General features: G+C 39.8%; 2 protein-coding genes across 2 annotated transcripts in view; one reads left to right on the top strand and one right to left on the bottom strand.

Moving 5' to 3' along the window:
- ccdc197 (coiled-coil domain containing 197) overlaps positions 1-20,985 on the top strand; it is a 59,751-nt gene extending 38,766 nt beyond the window's left edge. Inside the window, exons 5-9 of the mRNA XM_072568288.1 lie at positions 1,533-1,615; positions 2,323-2,495; positions 5,730-5,840; positions 16,009-16,125; positions 19,484-20,985. Coding sequence (XP_072424389.1) covers positions 1,533-1,615; positions 2,323-2,495; positions 5,730-5,840; positions 16,009-16,125; positions 19,484-19,690 — 691 coding nt within the window. The 3' untranslated portion in view covers positions 19,691-20,985. The remainder of the gene's footprint in view (positions 1-1,532; positions 1,616-2,322; positions 2,496-5,729; positions 5,841-16,008; positions 16,126-19,483) is intronic.
- Positions 1-23,870, bottom strand: part of asb2a.1 (ankyrin repeat and SOCS box containing 2a, tandem duplicate 1) — a 138,617-nt gene that overhangs the window by 96,127 nt on the left and 18,620 nt on the right. The gene's annotated exons all lie outside the window — the stretch shown is intronic.

The raw sequence follows: 23,870 nt of genomic DNA, 5'->3' as shown, positions 1-23,870 counted from the left end.
CACGACATGGTTGAAGAGCTTCAGGGCAGAGGAAATGACCTGGGCGTTGCAGTGGGAGAGGGACTTCCTGAGATTCTTGTAGAGAGAGGAGGAAAACTTCTTCAAGGCAGGCATCCTTGCAAGAGGATTCGCTTCAACCCCAGGGCATCAATGTGGACTTCAACAGTTTCCTCATTTCCCCTTCCCCCACCTCGCCCTAGTTCCAAACTTCCAGCTCAGCACTGTCCCCATAACTTGTCCGGACTTGTCCTACCTGCCTATCTCCTTTTCCACCTATCCACTCCACCCTCTCCTCCCTGACCTATCACCTTCATTCCCCACCCCCACTCACCCATTGTACTCTATGCTACTTTCTCCCCACCCCCACCATCCTCTAGCTTATCTCTCCATGCTTCAGGCTCACTGCCTTTATTCCTGATGAAGGGCTTTTGCCCGAAATGTCGATTTCGAAGCTCCTTGGATGCTGCCTGAACTGCGGTGCTCTTCCAGCACCACTAATCCAGGAAATTAGTAAAGTCATTTGCTATAAAGCATGGCTTCATAACAATACCTTAACTTGCTATAAGTCCAAGTCCATTATCATTCCTGTGCTTGCTCATCTAAGTTGGTACCTATTAATCAATGTTGTGATTTTGATGTCTTGTTCTTGTTTTCGAAAACTCTCCATCTTTTTGTTTTACCAACCCCCCCACAATAAAAACTTCGTATTCTCCTTCAATCCCTAACCTGCTGAAATTGTTGCACTGTCAAATTCGAGCATTTATGATTCCTTGATATTTTTTAAACAAAAATAGAAATTGCTGGAAAAGCTCACCAGGTCTGGCAGCATCTGTGGAAAGAATTCAGAGCTTATGTCTTGGGTCCCTTCCTCAGAACATATTGATTTTTTATTTAACTTGTGCTGCTGTTGAGGCCTGTGTCTTTCCTTGTCTAAATGTTAATCTCTGAAGTTTCCACTTTCTTCTGTGAAAGCCAGTTCTCCAAATGTCTTTGATCAACCAGTTGATCATCTGAACTAATACTTTGTTATGTAGCTTTGTATTATTTTGGTGTATAATAACCTCCTGAACCACCATTGGATGTTTATTTTTAAGGTGCCATTTGGATACATGCTGCTGTTGAAATAGTGACCAATATAAAAGAGTACAAAGTTAAAAATCTCACAACACCAGGTTATAGTCCAACAGGTTTAATTGGAAGTACACTAGCTTTCGGAGCATCGCTCCTTCATCAGGTGATAGAATATAAAAGAGTAGTCTCTTTGTGCAATTGCTCCATGTCACATTTTGTTGATCTATTTGAACAGAGCAAAGTATAATGTCAGATTCTTTGTAGCCAGTACTCAGCAATTTTTTTTTGAACTCTGGCTATATTAGATAGGCAGTTGAATATAGTTCAGTAGCTTAATTAAAACTTTTGGCTCATTTTGAATTAATCAGAAGCAGACAGTAACTTATTTCTCTGTCTGTATACTTTTTATGATAGGACTTTCTCAATTAAATATATTTAGTCAATTTTCTAACTGTCCACAGGCAAAGAAAACTGCAAAGGGGTGTGTCAAAATACAAATTGTATGAAGATTATCTTCTGAAAGTAATTGATAATTTGCCTGAAAGTAAGTGTATAGTTTATAGTTGCAAAGTGGAAATATTTTTATTGTTATATAAAGTTGAAATGAAGTTCTCACTTCTTGAATGGGGAAGATTGACGTGGAGAAATTTAATATAAATTATCATGTCAGCATTTAAATTTTAAAGGGAACACAATATCTTTTGCATATCTTGATTTTAATCTTTCATTATCTTAAAAAGTTTGGCATTGAAGGCCTTTGATTGTGAAGATGGATAATAGATTCTCTCACACTGAATTCAAGTCCTGTTTTCCTGCAATTAATCATTAAAGAAAGATGGATAGATTGATTCCTATTACTGTTTTGGTTTATTTTCATTACCTGCTCCTTAAGCCCATCAGTACAAACCAAAATACATTGAAATCCAGAAGTCTCTAGTTTCAACAGGCAGGTTCTGTTGATCTTTCCATTGGTTAAAGACTGCCAGAAACCCCAAGGAAATTACATAAATTATTTTTAAAAAAAGAGCATTTTAAAATTGCCAATATCTTAAAAGGAAATCTGTTGATTGTCATCTGTTGAGAAATGCAGTTTAAAAACATATAAGCAATTAGAAAGGATTAACAGCAAGTTACTGGCTGTATGCAATTTCATACTTTTATAGACGTAATGGTTATGATAACAATTTGTTCCTTGTTAAAAGTTACTATGAACAATTTCAAGTCTTGCTTTGATGTTGTTATATGTTCCAGACTACTTGGAGTACAGCTCAGAATCTATGGTGATGAGTATCATTCAAAAACATGAAACCCTTGGAGCCACCAATGAGGCTTTGATAAATAATCTCAGCAGGTTGTCAGATGAGATGGAACAATGCCAGCGTGACTTGGAAAGTCTGCATCAAGAATATGATACCACAAAACTGGTATAGTTTTTATTAAACCTTCTTTGAGATGTATAAACTATTTTATCAATCTATTTGCTGAAGGCTTTTATACAGATGGAGATAAAATAGAAACCAAGCATCTGCTTGTGCATTCTATGAATTCAGTGACGCCATTGTACTAACCTTGTTGAATGGGTAAAAAAAACTCAGCAGGTCATTCAGTATTTGAAACAGTGGATAAAAAAACAAATTCGTGTGGGAAGGGTCCCATCAGAGATAAAACTCCCTTTCTCCTAGGGATGCTTTCTGATTTCTGTGCATTTTCGGGGGTGGGTGGGAATTTAATTTTTCCGTTCTCGCCATGTTCTCCAACATTGCCAATCATAATCAATGGTTCAGAAAATCCCACACTTAGTTTCTATTTCCCTCCCGTGCAGCTAATTTTGTATGCAAATTTTATTTAATATGCAAGTTCCAAAAAGGAACTGATTATCTTTCATGTCATTAAATCATTAATGCTCAATATGTATGTTTGTTCAATCACTGTCCTGACATTGAAACAACAGCTGCTCCTCTCCCTTCATTGACATGTGCCATTTCACACGGAGCTACACTGCAGTCTTTATGCAAGATGAATGAGAAGTAATGAATAAACACAGTATAACATAACTTTACACAAGGAAGTTTTCACATTCATTTCTTATGGGACATAACAACTAGGCTCAGTTAATTATCTGGCAACCTGACTCTGAATCTGTGGAGTCAAGCCATACTTCAAGACTTAGGCATGTCATGACACTACTGTATAGGAGTTGAAGTTTAAGAAGTACTATATCTTGGTTAAAGATCTCTTAAGTGAATACCTCTGAGTTTAGATTTATTCTGGTATCTGAGCTAGCATTCCTCCCTTGGCCAGAGCAATTACATGAATTTTTCATCTCCATCTCCATTTCTTGGAACCCTTCCATGTGCCAGTAGATTTCGAATTTGCCTTTGTCAACATGAGCTATGTTTAAATTTGAATGCTTTGTTATCTGCGCTTTGAAACATTTTGATATATGATGAGGAACTGCATAAATATGAATGCTTTCTTCTGTTTTTGTCAATGTGGCAATGTGGCAACAGTGTAACTGTGGAGCATTTATTGCTGTAATCAAATTAGGAAATGTTAAAAATATTCAGCAGTTTGGCAGCCTCTGAGGAGATGGAAACAGAGTTAATGTTTCAAACTGATGAACTCTCTTTTCTCTTTATAGGTGTTTTTAGGGCTGTTGAGTGTTTCCAGAAATATTCTGTTTTGCTTTCAGATTTACGGTATCCATAGTATTATACTTTTTTACGTGCATTTAATGATATTACATCTACATTTGTCAAAGCACTTTGCTTTTTATCAATGCAGTGTATATTTCTTGATTGAGTTAAAGTACTTCACTGACTAGGTTTCCAGCTCGTAGCATTATCATTGTCCTGTTTGTGTATTAGTGGGCGGCACGGTGGCACAGTGGTTAGCACTGCTGCCTCACAGCGCCAGAGACCCGGGTTCAATTACCGCCTCAGGCGACTGACTGTTTGGAGTTTCCACATTCTCCCCGTGTCTGTGTAGGTTTCCTCCCACAGTCCAAAAATGTGCAGGTTAGGTGAATTGGCCATGCTAAATTGCTCGTACTGTTAGGTGCAGGGATAAATGTAGGGGTCTGGGTTGGTGTGGACTTGTTGGGTCGAAGGGCCTGTTTCCACACTGTAGGGAATCTAATCTCTTGCTTGCAAAACGTTTACTTACAGCTCCTGTGCACAATATTGTTATTAAACTAAACTGATAAGGATTTTCAATTGCCTGTGGGGCCACAACAGGAGCAGCATTACATTTTGCATGTCAAATTCCTCAACTGCAAGCAGGGTATTGTACTTTATTAAATGAGCTGTTCAAACTACAGATATTAATTGAGGTAGAGGATCCTGTTGCTAAGTCAATAACTAACAGTTTGAGTTTTTGGGTGGCGTGTTACTGTCCAAAAGCTTCAGGGTGCACTGAGATTTCCAATATGAGACTTTGGGGGATGAGATGAGTCTGAAAATTGCCTGCCTCCAATTGACATCCTGTAAAGTTCCATCAGGAGCTGGTTAACAGTCTGGAAAGGGTGAAGGAAACTTTCAATTTGTAAGGCTGACTGATTCAGTGCAGGGGGTAATTAAGGATTTTTTAAATGGCAAAAATACTTGGACTGGGAAGGTCTAGCTCTAGATCGGGCATAATACATTTCAGTCAACCATTTGGCCGCTTTTTGGTATGTAGTAAGGCTGTTGGCCCTCCAATGTGCTGGCTGCTCTCCTTTGTCAGGCAGTGACAAACCCCATCTTAGCTTTTGTCTGTCTGTACCACTCCTCTGCAGATAGCCCTTGCCACAGGAACATCACTCAGTACCACTAATTGCATGATGAGGTCTCCTCCGGTATAATTTACATTTGAAGACCATATCCCCAGAAAGGGTCTTGGAATTTATTCGGTTGTTGCATTCCCAAACTCTGAACTGAACGCTTGGTCTCCAAATAATAAAGAGAATGTGCGAAATAGATCTAACCTCTATTTAAACTGAGAGATTATACCTATTGTGAAAGATTGAACTGGTTAGGACAGTTTTCTGAAGAAACTGAGGTATCCTGTCTTTATACCATGACAGAGTCTGAAAGGGAGACATGGAGACAAAATGCTACTGAATTAGTCCCCATAAATATGGGGAAGTCACCAACACATCCAGTAGGGAATTCAAAGGAAACTTATTTACCCAGAGAACTCATAACCTGAAGGAATATTTGAGTATTTTGAATATTTAATAGTCGGGATAAGTTTATAGACAATACACAAAAGTGGGAAGAAATGGAAAGATACGTTGGTGAGGTTAGGTGATGAAGATTGTTTGGAGTAAGATGCCAATGTAGATCTGTAAGGCTAAATGATCTATTCCTGTGCTGGATATAATATATAACCATGTAAATCGTAGACTCCATTTATGCAACATGTAATGGTGTTAGAGAGTTCACACCTTACTTCATGAAGGAATAATTAAATGACCAGTGACATAAGATTTACACCCTGGATATTTTTACTTACTTCTACAAATATTCTGACTGTGGTGGCTTGATAAAGAATGGCTGAACAACACTCAATTCTGTTTTTAATCCAGAGACCATTTGCTTCTATTCATGTGGTAAAACTGCATTAATTGATCACTTTCCTTTGGCTGGATTAACATCAAAAACTTTGTTTTTAAATAGACGATTAATAGTCAACTCTCAGTGCGACAAATGGAATGTGATGAAATAAAGGAGAAGAATAAACAGATAGAAATGAAAATAAATCTACAACGAGGCAATTTCATTCATAAGGTAATCAAGAAAAAAGTTAAAGTAACGGTGGCAAAGAAGGACTCAGTGTTTAGTACTACAAGAAATTTTACTTATCAACTAAAATGTTTAATTCATTTAGTAATAATAGTTTGATTTTTGAAACCAGGTTTATGAATTGCCTATGGTTTAGAATCATAAATGGAGGATACAGCATTTTATAATAAGAGGACCGTTATTTTGTAGGAAGTACAGAGGGTTATGCTGTGCTGTTGGTGAGAGTTGGGGGAATCCCACGTCCGCTGAGATTTTCACTTGCTTTGTAGGGGCCCACACTAATCAGGGAGCCCATCTGTTTTTGCTGCATGGGCTGCTGTTGAACAATGTGAAACCTCCTCTTCGGCCCTTCTTGGGCCGAACAAAGGAAACGTCATCCCCAAAGCTCCTGCTATCCTTTTCATGCTTCATCCCTGGCCCCTCAACTGGTCTCCCTCCCGCATTCACCTGTGCCTGACTTCAATGTTGATCCTGGGTCTTGAGTAGATTCACTGCTGACAGAAGTTAGCACGTGCCCAGAGCTCTGATTGATGGATGATTTCTTAATCCTCTGGAAGGCTCCCCACTGCCCAGTTTAGTGGCACTCAGTGCAGTACATCTTCCTGAAAAGAGGCAAGATGAGATTGCTTCTGGCTCTCAGTGAGTGGACGAGACCCTTTTGTCTACAATAAATTCCACCCGGTATCTTGACATGTTCTTCTATTGCTTCACCTGGTAAGAACATATATTGGGTGGAATGGAGGCATTTGCTCCAATTTTTCACCTAATAAAACTAATCAACAGAAAATGAAGCATTCTGCAATTTGCTGATGTACAGTGCTGGAGTGTGAAGGAATATATATTTCCTCCTTTTAAGGCCTTTAACATTTACAGGAAGGAAGGACTTAGAATACACTGTATTGGAGGTAGGGGCATTGCGGGGTGATGGGGTGGGGACCCTAAGCTGCCTGAGAATGTTACATTGTGGGAACTTGAGAAAGTGACTATGCCAAAAGTCAAGCTGGGTATGAATATACCTATTCAAAGTAGACAAAGAGAGGTTGGGAATTGTATGCTAGAGGTCAGCAGTGGATGTGCAAGTATTCAGACCAAATGGGGAAAGAGGCAAGTAAAGAACTCATAGACAGATGAGTTTCAGACCAGGATTCAAGTGGAGTCCTTCATTACTGAGTCATGGTGCTCAGGGTCAATCTCCGCTCACAGTTGGACAGTCCTTTTCAATTTCATTGGAACACAAGAGACATGCAAAAGTATAAAGAGAAGCTGAAAATTACTTTTGCTTTTCCCATTGAAATGTTATTGTCAGATTGGAAAAGTATTTTATCTGAATCCTGGCATACTCAGCATAACTCCAAGCAATTGATGAAAATGTTATTTGGAATAAATTAGGTCACGGAAGACAGCAGAGAGGTGGCTGGATGATTGGACTTCAGAGGCAGTAGTTGGAACCAAATAAAGAGATTGTTCTAATGGAATTGATCATAATTAGGAAGGCCCAAAGGACTGATTCAAGTTCCAGATTAACACCTTCACTCCCAGCACAGATATAGGCCTAGTTTTCTAGAGATTTTCAAAAATTCTGTTAACACTTCCACATCTGTAAACATTTCATTCAGGTTTGTTTGTGTTTGTAGGTGTTTAGCATATAACTTTCTTTCCTAACTTTCTCACACTGACAGATCATACTGTATTGTCAAACCTTTTGAAAAGATTTTGTCACTTTTCACGAGATAGACAGTCAAAATAACCCTTTCGAGCTCTGTATTTGCAACACAGTAAAATTAAACCATCAAAGAACCCAGTAATTACCCTAATAGTTCCTAACCAGACTTTTAAATGACCAATCACAGACTTAGTGAATTAGCAATTCCAGCCACTGGTTTTGGACCTCAAATAAAATACTTAAATATTTAAAATAAACAATAACTTTAACAGAGCAACAACTAATCAATGAGTTAAGCTGAAGTCTATGCTTTAAACTCGAAACATTTGTTTTTAAACCCCATTCACACAAAAGACAGAGACAAACAATCAGTTAAGAGGTAAATCAAAGAATATAATAAAACTGGCCAGATTACTTAAATGGCTTTCACTATGCATTGTTCAAGGCCTCCTTGGTTGCTTTTCTTAAATATTAATCAGTGTCACCTTCTCAGTACACCTGGGCAAATGCAGCAATGGGGTCATAGAGTCATAGAGGTGTATAGCATGAAATTAGTCCATGCTGGCCAGATATTCTTAACTAATCTAATCATTTGCTAGCACTTGATCCAACAGCTCTAAACCCTTCCTATTCTTAAACTTATCCAGATGCTAATAAATGTTGTAATTGTACCAGCCTCTACCACTTCTACTGGCAGCTTTTTCCATACGTGTACCACCCTCTGTGTGAGAAAGTTGCCCCTTAGGTCCCTTTTAAATTTTTCCCCTCTCATCCTAAATCTATGCCCGCTAGTTCTGGACTCCCCCACCTCAGGGAAAAGACCTAAATTGCCCACAATGTTAGTTGCATTAGTCAGGGGTAAATATAAGGTAGGGGAATGGGTCTGGGTGGGTTACTCTTTGGAGGGTCGGTATGGACTTGTTGGGCCGAAGCGCCCATGCCCTTCATGATTTTATAAACCTCTGTAAGGTCACCTCTCAGCCCCCAACGCTCTAGGGAAAATAATTCCATTCTATTCAGTCTCTCCCTATATTTCAAACTCTCCAACCCTGGAAACATCCTCATAAATCTTTTCTGAACGCTTTCAAGTTTCACTACATCCTTCTGATAAGAAAGAGACCAGAATTGCACACAATATTCCAAAAGTAGCCTAACCAATGTCCTGTACAGTTGCAACATGACCTCCCAACTGCTTTACTTGATGCTCTGACCAATAAAGGAAAGAATACCAAATGTCGCCTTCACTATCGCACAACTTCTAACTCACCTCTCTATTCTTTATGATTCTGAATGCTGCTGTAGTAGATTAGGCAGGAGCTTTCAAATCTTCATGCTGTCTTAGCTGCAGCCAAAATCCATCTCCCAGAAACCACAGTTTAAAAAAAAATTCTGGTTCCACACTGATAGACCGATCAACTCTTCCAGAGGTCTTGGTTGCAATTCAACAACTGCCATCTGCTTGAATATAGAGTTTCTTCCAGACGTGCTGGAACCAATTCCCAGGTTTTGACCTCATTCATAGCCAACTTCTGATATTTGTTTAAATGTAATGTTCTTTCCAGGGTCACTGTGTCTGTTGGAATTTGTTTAATAGAGAATCTGCCAACAAATCACGGGCAGCACGGTGGCTAAGTGGTTAGCACTGCTGCCTCAGCGCCAGGGACCCGGATTTGATTCCTGCCTTGGGCGACTCTCTGTGTGGAGTTTGCACATTCTCCCCATGTCTGCGTGGGTTTTCTCCGAGTGCTCCAGTTTCCTCCCACAATCCAAGGATGTGCACATCAGGTGAATTGGTCATACTAAATTGCCCACAGTGTTAGTTGCATTGGTCAGGGGTAAATATAAGGTAGGGGAATGGGTCTGGGTGGGTTACTCTTTGGAGGGTCGATGTGGACTTGTTGGGCCGAAGCGCCTGTTTCAGTCCTATAGGTAATCTAATCTAATAGCTCCTTCACTTGACCTAACAAACAAACAAAGCTTGGTTGGTCTGTTCACTAGTTACCTGATGAAGGAGCTGAGCTCTGAAAGCTGGTACAGGTACACAGTCCTTTATGTGAAATCCCGAAATCCAAAAAGCTCTCAAATCCGAAGTTTCTTTCGTGAAAGTTTTTTTCTCTGTAACAAGATTGTTTGGTGTGCAAACAGTTAACCCAACTCCACACCCACTCGACCCAGGTCACTCAGATGTGATGTGGCGTGGCCCAGCACTGAGAGGCGTTAACTCTATCTCAGCGCTCATAGTACTCACAGGTGAGTGTACTGTTTGGTAATTTTTTTTATTTCAAACTGTCACTTATTCCGAATTCCAAAAGCCAGCTGACCCCGATGGTTTTGGATAAAGGATTGTGTACCTGTACTTTCAAATAAACCTATTGGACTATAACCTGGTGTTGTGTGATTTTTAACCATTTCCTTTACGAAAATCTATAAGTCACTTCCAGCACACAATTCAAAATTGATAAAAGAATAAAAGTAAAAGCAATGAAAAATCAACTAGGGGTTTAAAAAGCAATTGTCTACTAAGTCATATTCAGGTCAATACATCAATTCTGTTTCTCTCTTGACGAATGCTGCCTGACCTTCTACAAATTTTAGCACTTCCGATCTTTAATTTTTTATTTTCAGCATCCATTGTATTTGCTTTTACATTATTGTAGCTGGGTTGCTTGTTTTCAGTTTTGTCATTCCTCAATGGTAATTGCTCATGGAATCAAACTGCATTTGACTAATTTGCATTTTGATAATTGGATATTTGGTTAGCAGTTCTACAAATGCATCCTTGTTCCAACCAATCACTAATCTGTTTGATGGATGCCTTGTGCCCTGGGAATTGACAATTTTGTGCATGAAAGGGGTATTTAACGTGCAATTGTAATAGAGACTAGGTTCCTGAACACTGCTGGAGTGTCGTACTAGAGATGGATATTTGAATGTTAGTCTTGATATGTACAGTCTTTGAATGTATAAATTACTTGTGATTAGGGAAGCATGTAGTTCTTAAGCAAACATTCCCTGAAACACTTAAAATGAAAATGCTCATTCTGCCTGACATTATGGTTGTGGAGAGCTTTGTGGAACACAAATATTTGCACTGTCCAAATAATTGAAGGAATAGAGCATTGCCAACAATTCAGTGAGATTGGAAAAAATAGCATTAAACAAAGATTTTCTCTTTGTATATCACACATATCTTGATTGACTTGATTTTGCCCAGAATAGCACTCTAAATTACAGGAGTAACTGAATGTTGGTGGTGGGATGAAATGAACTGTAATAGGTGGGCCATCTTTTATACATCTTTCCCTGTATTTCTTACCATTGAAGTTAATAAAAGCAAATTCGAGTTGGATGAATAATGGATGATTTATCTACTGCTACCCATTTTACATCCTGCTTAAGCTGTTGTTATGGATTAAGCCAGACCACTCAAACCATTCTTAAGCAGGTAGGTCAGACCATAATTTTGCAATTTGTTTTAGTAAGTGTATAGTAAAAATTACTCGGATTAAGTTAGCTAGGTTGACTAAAACAGACAAAAGTTTATTCACAAAATAACACGATGAAACACAAATAACAGAATAAAGAAGCCATACGGAACTCAGCCTATCCAACTAGGCTTAATTATGCTGTTCCGAATATACACAACAGTCTCTTCTCCCCCCCCCCCCTTTAAATGAGCCATCAAAACCAAAAAATGGCTTTAGTTTTAACACTTCAAAACCTAGTTAGTAGTCTAAACACACATATACACTATACTAACTATAAACATGCAAACATGCATAACCACATGCAAATTCAAGCAGCGGGACACCTACCACCAAATGCCTCTGTATCTTATTTGTGTCTCGATAACGCATCAGCAATCACGTTTTCGCAACCTGCCACATGCACAATTGTTAAATTGAATGGCTGCAGCAACAACCTCCATCTAAACAGTTTGACATATTTGTCCTTCTATTTTCCCACAAATTTCAATGGGTTATGATCAGTGTTTACAATTGTCTCAGATGCATTGCTCGTAATAAAAACAATGAAATGTTGAAATGCCAACACCAAGCTTAAAGTCTCTTTCTCCACCGTTGAATATTTCTGTTGATGAATGTTCAACTTTCTTGAAAAATCCACAATGGGTCTTTTCTATTTCTTCGTCATCCTCCTGCAGGAGAACTGCACTGACACCCACATCACTGGCATCGATAGTCACCTTGAAAGGTTTCGCTTAATCCGGTATGGCTAATACTGGGGCAGCGGTAAACACAAATTTTAGGCTGTCAAATGCATTTTTGCAGTCTGCTGTCCACTGAAACTTCTTGCCCTTTTTTAACAATTCAGTGAGTGGAGCAGCCACACTGCTAAGATTCGGCACAAACTTTCGATAAAATCCACTCAACGCCAGGAACCGTAGTACTGCTTTTTTGTCAATGGTATGGGAAATTCCCCAATTACTTTTATTTTTGCATCTTGTGGGGCCATTTGTCTATGTCCAATAACGTGGCCCAGGAAGGTGACCATGCCACACAATTGGGTAATCTGGCAATGACAATATTAGCCAGTCTCTGAATTTTTTTTATATACCAAATGGTATGACTTTGAACTGATATAGTCCATTTGGCCTTACAAAAGCCAAAATTGTCATTGCTGTCTCTGGCAGAGGTACTTGCCAGTAGCCTCTGAGCAAGTCCAACTTAGAAATGTAAGTTGTTTGTCCTGCTTTTTTGACACTGTCTTCCAACCATGGAATTAGATATGCATCAGTCTTTGTAATGGTGTTGACTTTGCGATAGTCCATACTTAATTGTTGGGTACCATCTGGCTTTGGCACCATGACAATGGGTGAGCTCAGTCACTGTAATTCACTTTGATTATGCCATCTTGGAGCATGCGCTCTAACTCCTTCTGAACCTGTGCTAACTTTCGAGGGTTATGCCTAAAGGGATGTTGATTAATCAGAACAGCATTTTCTATATCTTCATTATGTACAATTAAGTTAATACTTTGCAGTTTATTTCTGCATATTTCCCCATGTAATAGTAATAACCCTTTCAGGTCATTTCGATTTTCTAGTGGAAGGTAACTCTGTTTATCCCAGTTTTATGACAACTTCCTCATTGTCCAGTTTGATTTGAGGAATGTCCAATTCAGAATCCTCTGAAATTGGTTCTTCCTTCTGTGCTGTCATCATTAACATCTTCTCCTCAATAGTTTGGATATGAAGTTTGATCCTTGATCTGACTGGATCTCTATTGGTTGTCCATATCTAATAAAAAATTTAAGTAATTCTTCTACAACTGTGAAGAACTGTTTAGCTGTGATGTTGCATAATGGGATTGCCTCTGGAAATCTGGTTGACACATTCATTTTTGTTAATAAATACTTATTCCTACTTTTTGTTTGAGGTAGGGGACCTATGCAATCAATCAAGACACTTGTGAAAGGTTCCTCAAATGCTGGAATTGGTATTTAAGGTGCAGTTAGCTGACATGTATGACACGTCTGGCAAAATTCAACTATATCTTTGTGTACTCCAGGCCAGTAAAAATGTCTTTGTATTTTACCCTGTGTTTTCCTCATCCGTAAATGACCCTCAAGTAGTACCTCATGCACCACTTGCAGCACTTCCTTTTTATACCCTATTGGCAAAACAATTAGATGAATCTCTGCCCATTTCTCATATGCATGAATGTGTGATGGTCTCATTTCCTCATTAAGACATCATTTGTTAAGTAATAACACACAGGAATGCACTCACTTTCTTTGTTGGTAAATGCCTTTTGATTCTTCCTTTGATTAGATTACTTACAGTGTGGAAACAGGCCCTTCGGCCCATCAAGTCCACACCGACCCGCCGAAGTGCAACCCACCCAGACCCATTTCCCTACATTTACCCCTTTACCTAATTCTACGGGCAATTTAACTTGGCCGATTCACCAAACCTGCACATTTTTGGACTGTGGGAGGAAACCGGAGCACCCGGAGGAAACCCACGCAGACACAGGCAGAATGTGCAAACTCCATGCAGAGAGTCACATGAGGTGGGAATTGAACCCGGGTCTCTGGCACTTTGAGGCAGCAGTGCTAACCATTTGTCACAATGCCGCCCATGGATATAACTGTTTTAACGCCTCATCTTTCTGCTGTAATTGAATCAGCTTAGCAGAGCATGTTTACCTAGTTGTCGATGCTCTGTGCTACTTACCTGAACAAAGAAAATTTCGGATTACACTATGTCAGCTTCTTTATCTATGCCTTTTGATCTCTCCTGCTTCAGCTTGTGCCTCTGTGTGATCTCACAATCAGGATAAACATTCTCCATGTTTTCAGCTGCCTGCGTCTTCACTGGCTTTTCAACTAGAGTACGGAGCACGCCTACCGGTGAATCAGCTGTATCTTTATAGGACAAATTGTATTCCTGGAGCTGAGAGTTTGTACAGTACTCAGACCACAAATTCTCCACTCTTCTCTGGACTCTCTAGCCTCACTTTACATAATTGAGCACTTTTTGTCTCACCATGAATTCCTGTTACAGTAGTTCCTAAGGAGTACATATCTCCTCATCCTTCAGAATTACAGACTGAGAGGATCCTGTGTCCCTTAATATAGTAACCTCTTTACCTACTACTCCTTGCCTTTGTGAATAAACTCTACCCTTGCATGTATATTTTTAAGCAAATCTGGAACTTTCTCCTTAACCAACCTCTGAACATCTTGTACACTCTGAGGTAGTTGTCTAACTTCTTTTGTCCATTTTGTTACTCGTCCAACAAAACTCCAAGGCTTGCCTGGATTTTCTACATCTGGCTTTCTCCTAGCCCACCAACACTGTGATTTTGTGTGGCCCACTTTATTACAATGAAGACATCTTTTTAACTTTCTTTTTTACCCTGTGGTAAGTTATCCTTATGATAACTGAGATCTACCTTTCCTTTTCCATGTGAGGATTTCTCTTTTTCCCAATTTCTGTCCGTCATGAAATTGATTCTGGAAGCCAAACCGAGTTTTATGAACCAGCTCATAATCATCAGTCACTTCAGCTGCTAACCTTGCTGTTTTACTTCTCTGCTCTTTCACATGAGTTCGCACTACTATAATTACCTCTCTTAGGGCATCATAGGTTTGCTTGATTTTTAAAGCTCTCATCAATCAAAATTAATCTGTTTGATCTTTTCAAACTCAATATAGGTATGACCAGGTCCCTCCTTAGATTCCTGAAATATTATCTATAGGCTTTTGGTACAAGCTTGTATGCACTTAAAATGGCTTTTTTCACCTCCTTATACTCCCCAGATACCTCGTCTGATTGTGATGCAAATATCTCACTAGCCCTACTTACAAGTTTCCTTTGGATCACCAAAACCCACATTGCCACTGGCCACTGCATTTGTTTAGCCATCTTTTCAAATGAGATGAAAAAGGCTTCCACATCCTTCTCATCAAATTCAGGCAATGCTTGAAAATACTTACACAGTTTCTCACTGGGCTTATGACTACCAGGGGCTTTCTCATCCTCCCACTCTCTCTCTCTCTTCCTCACTAAGCTTACCCTCAGCCTTTATCTCCAGCCTTTTAAACTGACTTTCCTTTTTAAGTGTCAGTTTTTGAAGTTCAGACACTCTCTTTTTCTTTTTTTGGTCTCTCTTTTTCCCTCTCTTCTGCTTCAAATTGTAACTCAAACTGTTTCATTTCAGCTGCCCTTGAATTCTTGCCATCTCTATAAATTTTCCAGCAATTTTAAATGCTGAGCTATTGCTGTAATTATCTCTCCTCACAGAGGCAGGCAGTTCCAATTCCAGCTTCTCTGCTAATTCTTGGAACTTAGTCTTATTCACTTATTTGCAAAACTTCCAAAGTCACTGCATCCACATCCAGATAACTTTTGGCAATTTAAAGAGCCATTCCTATCCCAAACTTTATCTACACAACCAACACCCAAAATAAACACACTAGTACCTACCACTCGCTCTTTAAAATCCCACAAAGAGCCCCCAATCTGTTATTGACTAAGCCAGAGCACTCAAAACAATCTGAAGCAGGCAGCTCAGATCATAACTTTGCAATTTGTTTTGGTAAGTATATAGAGAAAATTACCTGGATTAAGTTAGCTAGGTTCACTACTGGATTTTAAAACAGACAAAAACTTATTCACAAAATAACACAATGAAACACAAAGAACAGAATAAAACTCAACCTATCCAACTAGACTTCATTATGCTGTTCCAAATATAGTCCCAATAAGCAAACTCCCTTTAAAAACCAGTGTAAATGGAACACATGCTTTCAGATTGAAGTTGAAGGGTGAAAGAGAGAGAGAGAGAGATTCTACACAGCTTCCTGTTGAACTTCCAACTAGCTCAAGACTGAACTAAAACTGCCCAGATCAGAAAGCTGGGTGGAAATCTGTAATGCTGGACCTAAGTGACCTTTTTGTAACAGATTGGTAATTTAATGCCATTGTCAAAGTGTTACCTCCTTCTTTATTCTCTCTCTTCATAGAGTGAAGGGTTTGGTGCCCTCTTATTGGCTATTAATAATCTGGCAGATCATTGCTACATGAGGCATTATGGAGTCTTTGAAGAAATTGACATTTTAACAAAGTTGGACATGGTGAAGGTCAGAATGTTAATTTTGTTAGCTATGTAAACTAAAAGTAAAGTGACTTCCACCTTCATAACATTGTCGTAATGTTTGATTCTACCTGATTCCAGTAGTATTCAGGCACAACTGTCTTTGAAACATCTATTCCTTTGTTGTCTCTAGTCTCCACTATTCCCAGGATCTTCTGGTTAACCTCCTGCCTTCATTCTCTGTAAACATTAGCGTAAGCAAAATCTTGTAAAGATTCACATTGTCACCTTTACTTATCACCCTTGTGCTTGCTGTCTAACTCTGGCTGTCAGTTTGACAACTCCCAAGTTTTAATAGTTTTGTGCTCATAGAGAAGGCAAACACCAACAAAGATTTCCTACTGAGGAAATGTCTAGAGCATAATTGATTGTCATAAACACCCTCTTTCATTAGAGAGATAAATGCAGGATCTCATGGAAATGCCTTCACTCCAAGCATTGAAACCGCCTTGACGATGTCATCACACAAAAAGCAACTGCATCACTCAGCTGATGACTGCTGGCCCAGCCATTGTCTAATCATGTCTACTATTTCTATCAGTCCAGCCCAAAAACAGGAGTGGCATCAGAAACATCGGTGCAGGAAATTCAATGTTGATGACTCAAGAACTCAGCAAAGAAAGACCTACATAGTCATTGCCTTACAGCCAATCTGGTGATACTCAATCAGCAGGATCCACAGAATGTCCATAGTGTCTAGTCAGCCCTGCAATCCATCATAAACAGCACTTGTGAGAAGATTCTAATTTTTCTACTCCGAAACTTCAAGACTGGTGTGACGAGAACATCTAGGAGATCCCGGAGCTACTGCATCGCAAGAGCAAAGTGATCCTGAACTGGAAGCAACACAACCTACCGCATTGTATCTACCACCACCTCAGCACAACTTCAGCCTAACATAAGTATAAAAAGGCCAACTGACAGCTGAGAACCAACAAGGCTGCTGGGGCAATGGAATCCTCAGAATACTGAAAAGTGATGGGGAAGCCCTCTTGGCACGAATTATATGACCTCATCTCCTTTTGTCTGGAAGGAAGAGAGTGGCCAGCAGTGCACTGAGACATTGTTTTCGTGACCATATTAAGGAGATAAAACCAACGGTGCTAAGTACATAGGGATCTCGCTGCTGTCCGCAACTGGGAGAGTCATTGCAAATATTTTCTTCAGTCATTTCCTCCTGGTGGCTGAACAGCTCCTAGTAAGTCATAATGCAATTTCCATTCGTCAAGAGGCACAATAGTCCTAATCTTCCAAGCAAGAAAAGTCCAAGAAAAATCCAGGGATTAGCAGCAACCTTTGTACGTGGCCTTCTTCAAACACACAAAGATCTTCAATTCTGTCAACCAGAAAAGACAATGAAGCATCCTTTTCAAATGTACTTCCTGTATAAATTCATCACCATCATTTCCTCGCTGTCTAACAAGATGCAAGTTGTGACCCTCAGCAACAGATCCACCAGATGTCCAATGGATGTGCAAACTGGTGTCAAGCAAGATTTTCCACTGCACAAACGCTCTTCTCCATCTTTCCAACTGCAACACTTTATCCCATATCCATGAAACCTCCCATAAGGTTAGCGCTACTGCCTCACAGCACCACGGACTCAGGTTCAATTCCAACCTCAGGCGACTGTCTGTGTAGAGTTTGCACATTCTCCCCGTGTCTGCGTGGGTTTCCTCCGGGTGCTCTGGTTTCCTCCCACAATCTAAAGATGTGCAGATTAGGTGAATTGGCCATGTTAAATTGCCCATAGTGTTCAGGATGTGTACATTAGGTGCATTAATCGGGGGTAAATTTAGAGTAATAAGGGTCTAGGTGGGTTACTCTACGGAGGGTCAGTGTGGACTAGTTGGGCTGAAGGGCCTATTTCCACACTGTAGGGACTCTGTGTTCCACGTTATCCCACTGGGAGTGGAGCTTCTCTACTGGATGAGTGGGAATCTGTTCAATCTTCATCACCTCCATATCTAGAACTAAAGCCATCCCGACCTCTGTCATTGAGATGCAGTAAACATACGGCACTTGCATCTGTGCACACCATCTCAGAGGCAATCAAGGATGAGCAACAAATGCCATGGACAAGTATGAAAGTCAGGAGTTCAGCTGCTTGCAAATTTCCCAGCTTATCATATGCTATTGTAACCAGAGTGTTTAAAATGGCTTAAGTTTCTGGTCAGTAGAACTCCAAGAAAGTTGAGCGTGGAAGATTAAGCAGTGATATTGAATGGTTTAATTTTCTTGTTGGAGATGATCATTGCCTGGCACTTTGATGGCTTTCTTGAAACTTGTCAAAGTTTAGATGCTGTCCAGACCTTGTTGCATGCAGATATGAAGTGCTTCAGTATCTGAAGAGTTGTGAATTGTACGAAACGCTATGAAATTAGCAGCTAATAGCCACTTCCTACCTTCAGTTGGATGGGAGATCACTGACAAAACAGCAAAGATGATGGATTTATAACATTACACAGATAAACCCTGCAACTCCGACATATAAATGTTCATATAACTGCAACTTGTTTCTGTTTTCTTCTGTGTGTTTTAAGACATTTTCATTTCCTTGGCAGTCATTAGCTTTGTATCCCTCTAAATCTGACCATTTGCTCTTCCCTGATTTTCATCACTGAACCACGAGCAAAAGTCTCGGTATGGAGTTCTGGAAGTTGCTCCCCAAACCTTTTGGAGAATTAGAAACAGGAGCGATCCATTCAGCCCTTAAGCTGTTCCAGCCTTCATTGTGTCAGGGGTGATTTGTAATTTATTCCATTTACTTACCTTAGCCTCATTTCCTTTCCCTTCTCCTTTAAGATGCTTCTTAAAAGCTAACTATCTCTTTGAGCAAACATTTGGACAGCTTTTCTGGCCCTGTTTGGTAACACTCCAGTGACGGTCATTGAGCCTTTTTACAGTGCTAAATAAATGCAGTCTGTGGTACTGTGGCATTTGGGGTCATTAACTTTATTGTTTAACAATTGGCTGGGAAGTTTTTTTCTAATGTTTAGATCTGTTTCTATCAATTGTTTTTGAACATAATAAGAATCTTTCCAAGAGCCTTATGAATGGGTATTTGCAAAGTGCAATAGTTAACACATTCCCGAGCAGAAGATATGACTAATTACACTTTAATCTTTCACAGTATTAGAAATACTGCATCTAACTAATATAAAGCGTTTAAAGAGGAACTCTGCAGTACAGGAAGCTCATTGCAGACTCTGTAGTAAAAATTGGGATAGCTATCATTAGTTTCATGGAAGAAAAGGCATGTTTATATGAAATAATAAACTGTATAGTTGTTAGGACTTAGAAGTTTGCTTGCTAGAACTTATTTCTCTTTCTCTTCTCAATAGGAGTTCATCATGGAAAAGAAAGATGTTGCACAAGAAGCAGGACAATCTGACTCTGCATCTGTTTTCATTGGCACCTCTGACCAAATTCCAACCAAATCAGGAGAAACTAACCAGTTGAAGCCACAAATAAAGGTCTCATTTGCAAATTCCAGCAAAATCATAACTAACCAAAAGAACAGACTAAAACCAATAAATAGCAAGTCTTGATGAGTCGTTTTGACATCTTCTACACGAAGAGGGAATTTATTATTTTGCCTAAATACAGTTTAGTGAAGTGTCAGGTGATGTTTTTCGTTTAAAGGCATAATAGCATGTAAATTGTTGTGTGAAAGACGTAGAGAGAATCTGACTGTGTTCGCAGGGCTAACCACCCCACTCATCTAAGTGAAGCAGGTGAGTAAGGTATAAATGACCTGAATCGAACGGTTTCCCACTGTATTGGCAGAAGAGTACAGCAGGCTCCAGACTAATTTCCCTTAATTTTTCATTGCTTTGCCATCTTACTTTAAGCAGTGCTGTAAAGTCTAAATCTGATTTTCTAGGTATGATTCTGAAGTAAAACTTTAGAGCGGTTAGTTTTGTGGTGTGGTGTAATACATTAATGGTTGCGATGTACACAGGGAGTGCTGATCGATTCCATGGCACAAAGCCCTTCAGTTTGAGTAGAATATAACTCAATATTATATGTAGCCAAGTTTAAAAAGTACTGAGACATTCATATGAGCTTTCTATCATAAATAAGCTTTTTGAGAACCTCATGAGAAAATGAACACTAATGGTATATTAAATACATTGTGCATGTTCACATTTCTGTTCCAGCAGGCAGACTAGGCAAATTTCTAGTGACTTTAAACCTAACCTTATAAGCTTAGCACTCAATCGGTGCTGATATTGGACCAATAATTCAATATATTTGCAGTTAGGAAGAAGAATAGGCTGCTTAGCCTCATTTGATGAGGTCATGGCTGATCTGTGGCCTGTGTTCTAATGGCTGGAGTGTAGAATTGAGATGGGCAAGAATGAAAAGAAACAAATGCATCGTGGACAGCACCTTGGACAGGTTTTGAGACCCTTCCTGCATCGTGCAGCAGCAGCCATGGGCTAACCTCAGGAGGGGTTCCCTTGCTCCACTCCATGCTCACAGTGGTAGCCTGACTGCAAAAGCCATACTTTATTTAAGGCTTTCTTTAAGCTTTTTAACACTTGGTCTCTGTTTTGAAGTGCCTATCTCTCACTTGCCATAGCATCCTGCTTGCTGCCTCTGGCCTTCCAGCTTTGTGAACTTGCCCACCATCCTTAATGGGAGTGTGAGGCTTATGACAACATAAATTGGATTAGTTTCCCTACAGATTTCCTGCTGTGTGGAAACATGCCATTTAACCCAACAAGTCCACACTGGCCCTCTGAACAGTAATCCACCCAGACCATTCCCCTACATTTATCTGATAATATGGGTAATTTAGTAAGGCCAATTCATCTGATCTGCACATCTTTGGACTGTGGGAGGAAACTGGAGCAACCTGAGGAAACCCACGCAGACACAGGAAGAATGTGTAAACTCCACACAGAGGGTGGCCAAAGGCGGGAATCGAACATGGGTCCCTGGCGCTCTGAGATAGCATTGCTAACTGCTGAGCCACCATGCCGCCCTAATTTTACACAAAATGTTCGGAACATAAATATGTCCATTTCTCCAGCCTGTTCTCATCAAACAGTGTGTCCCCACACCACCACCATTTCCTCTCCCACATAGATGCCAACTTAAAAACAACACAGTGGTCCATATTGTCCAAGGATTCACTTTCCACACCTTAGGAAGCTGCTGTCAACAACAATGTGCATCTCCACCTTGGGTGGCATGGTGGCACAATGCTTAGCATTGCTGCCTCACAATGCCAGGGACCTGATTTTGATTCCGGCCTTCAATGACGTCTGTGTAGAATTTGCACGTTCTCCCCATGCTTGTGTGGGTTTGCTCTGGGTGATCCAGTTTCCTTCCACAGTCCAAAGATATGCAGGCTAATGGATTGACCATGCTAAATTGCTCTGTAGTGTCCAGGGATGTACAGGCTATGGATTAGAGTCACAAAGCAGTGCAGCATCAAAACAGATCCTTCAGTCTGTTGTGAAGTTAAAAGTGTGTACAGAGGAACCTCAAATACCTGACTTTTGGATTATCTGAAGAAGATTTCAAGGACCCGATAAAATGTTACATCAAAGAGGTAAGAATATTCGATTTACCTGAACTGAAGAAGATGTGAAAACGCTGGCAAAAACAAAGAGACACAAGTAGCTCAAGCATCAGTGGCTGGATTGTTTTAGGTAAGGTTTAGTTACACAGCCCATTGCAGTGTTTAACAGTATTCCCATTACTTTACTGGGCCATTCATGAAAAAAATGGCCAAGAACATAAATGCATGTGCGAGGTGGTGCTTCCGTCTTTCTATTGTGACACTGAGTCCCTAGAAAGTGACAATGCTGTTGCGATCATAGAAGCTATTCGGGACCTTGTTTAATGCTGTATTTATGTGATGGTAAGGGTTTAGTCATTCTCAGTTTAACCTGTAATTTGCAGAATGCAAAGATTGTTTGAATAGCAGACTCATTAAAACTATAGATTTAAACAAATTCTCTGGTAGAGCACAGTGTTAGATCACTATGGCTTCCCTTGTTTAAGGTAACATCAATTATCTGAATACATAATTATTTGAACGAAATAGTGCCCGCTTATCTCTTTCGGATAATCGAGGTTCCTCTGTACTGTGCCTTTGAGAGAGTGGATGCTGTTCTGAACTGAGAACAGTAACTGTAATGACCAGATGGCAGTCCCAGAGTGTACTGGTAAATTGAAAATATGTAACATTTGGCTATGAAATGCATACCTGAGTTGGTTGTGGTTTTGACAACAATTTGATTTAACCATTCGGTTTAAATTATGCCCTCGAATACTAAAATCCAATTGAATTTGAATTTATTGTTTTGCCAACATCGAACCAATGAGACGACCCGATGTTGGTGATATAAAAATGTGGACATTCTGAAAATAGGATGGAGCAACTGCCATCAAGAGAGACCCAAGAAATTAGGACACACTCTCTATCAAAGGTACCTTTTCATATGAAAAATACTGGCAGTAAAAGAAAGAAGACAACCCAGGGAGATCTTCAGCCGGAAGAAGAAAAACACCAAAGTCAACAGCGGCTATGTGGTTCTGATATTAAGTTGATGTAATTTTCATAAGTGTCCTATTGGAACAGCATATTGTTAATATTGAGTTGGAGGCATGTAAGATAAGCAGTTAAGAGAAAGAGGTCTTAGAGTTGTGAATAGTTGTTTAAGAGTTCACTTTTAGAGTTAAAGAATAACTTGATATTATTTTCTTTAAATAGTGTAATTTGGGAGTTCTCTCACTCATTTTAACAGATTACGAGACAAGGTGAGCTTTTCTTGGTGTCTGGTTTAATTAACAGAAGGGTTCACAGAAGGGACAGTTCAATTTGTCCATGCTGACCAGATATCCTAAATTAATCTAGTCCCAGTTCCCAGCATTTGGCCCATATCCTTCTAAACACTTCCTGTTCACATACCCATCCAGATGCCTTTTAAATGGTACAATTATACCAGCCTCCACCACTTACATAGAACATAGAACAATACAGTGCAGAACAGGCCCTTCGGATCTCGATGTTGTGCCGACCTGTGAACTATTCTCAGCTCATCCCCCGACACTATCCCAAAATCATCCAGGTGTTTATCTAAGGATTGTTTAAATCTCCCGAATGTGGCTGAATTGACTACATTAGCAGGTAGGGCATTCCACACCCTTACCATTCTTTGTGTAAAGAACCTGCCTCTGACATCTGTCTTAAATCTATCACCCCTCAATTTGTAGTTATACCTCCTCGTACACGGTGACATCATCATCCTAGGAAAAAGACTTTCACTGTCTACCCTATCTAATCCTCTGATCATCTTGTATGTCTCTATCAAATCCTCTTTTAGCCTTCTTCTTGCCAGTGAGAACAGGTTCAAGTCTCTCAGTCTTACCTCCAGATCAGGCAACATCCTGATGAATCTCCTCTGCACCTTTTCCAATGCTTCCACATCCTTCCCAAGCTATGGGGACCAGAACTGTACACAGTATTCCAAGTATGGCCGCACCAGCATTTTGTATAGTGGCAGCATGATATTACGGCTCCAGAACTCAATCCCTCTGTGAATGAAACCTAACACACTGTATGCCTTCTTAACAGCATTATCTACCTGGGTGGCAACTTTCAGGAATCTACATACATGGACTCCAAGTTCCCTCTGCACATCCACACTACCAAGAATCTTTCCATTGACCCAGTACTCTGCCTTCCTGTTATTCTTCCCAAAGTGCATC

The sequence above is a fragment of the Chiloscyllium punctatum genome, chromosome 4 (assembly GCF_047496795.1).
Source record: "Chiloscyllium punctatum isolate Juve2018m chromosome 4, sChiPun1.3, whole genome shotgun sequence".
In the NCBI taxonomy this organism is placed as follows: domain Eukaryota; kingdom Metazoa; phylum Chordata; class Chondrichthyes; order Orectolobiformes; family Hemiscylliidae; genus Chiloscyllium; species Chiloscyllium punctatum.
Note: the sequence above shows the minus strand (reverse complement) of the source record. Positions and strands in the feature narration are given on the sequence as shown.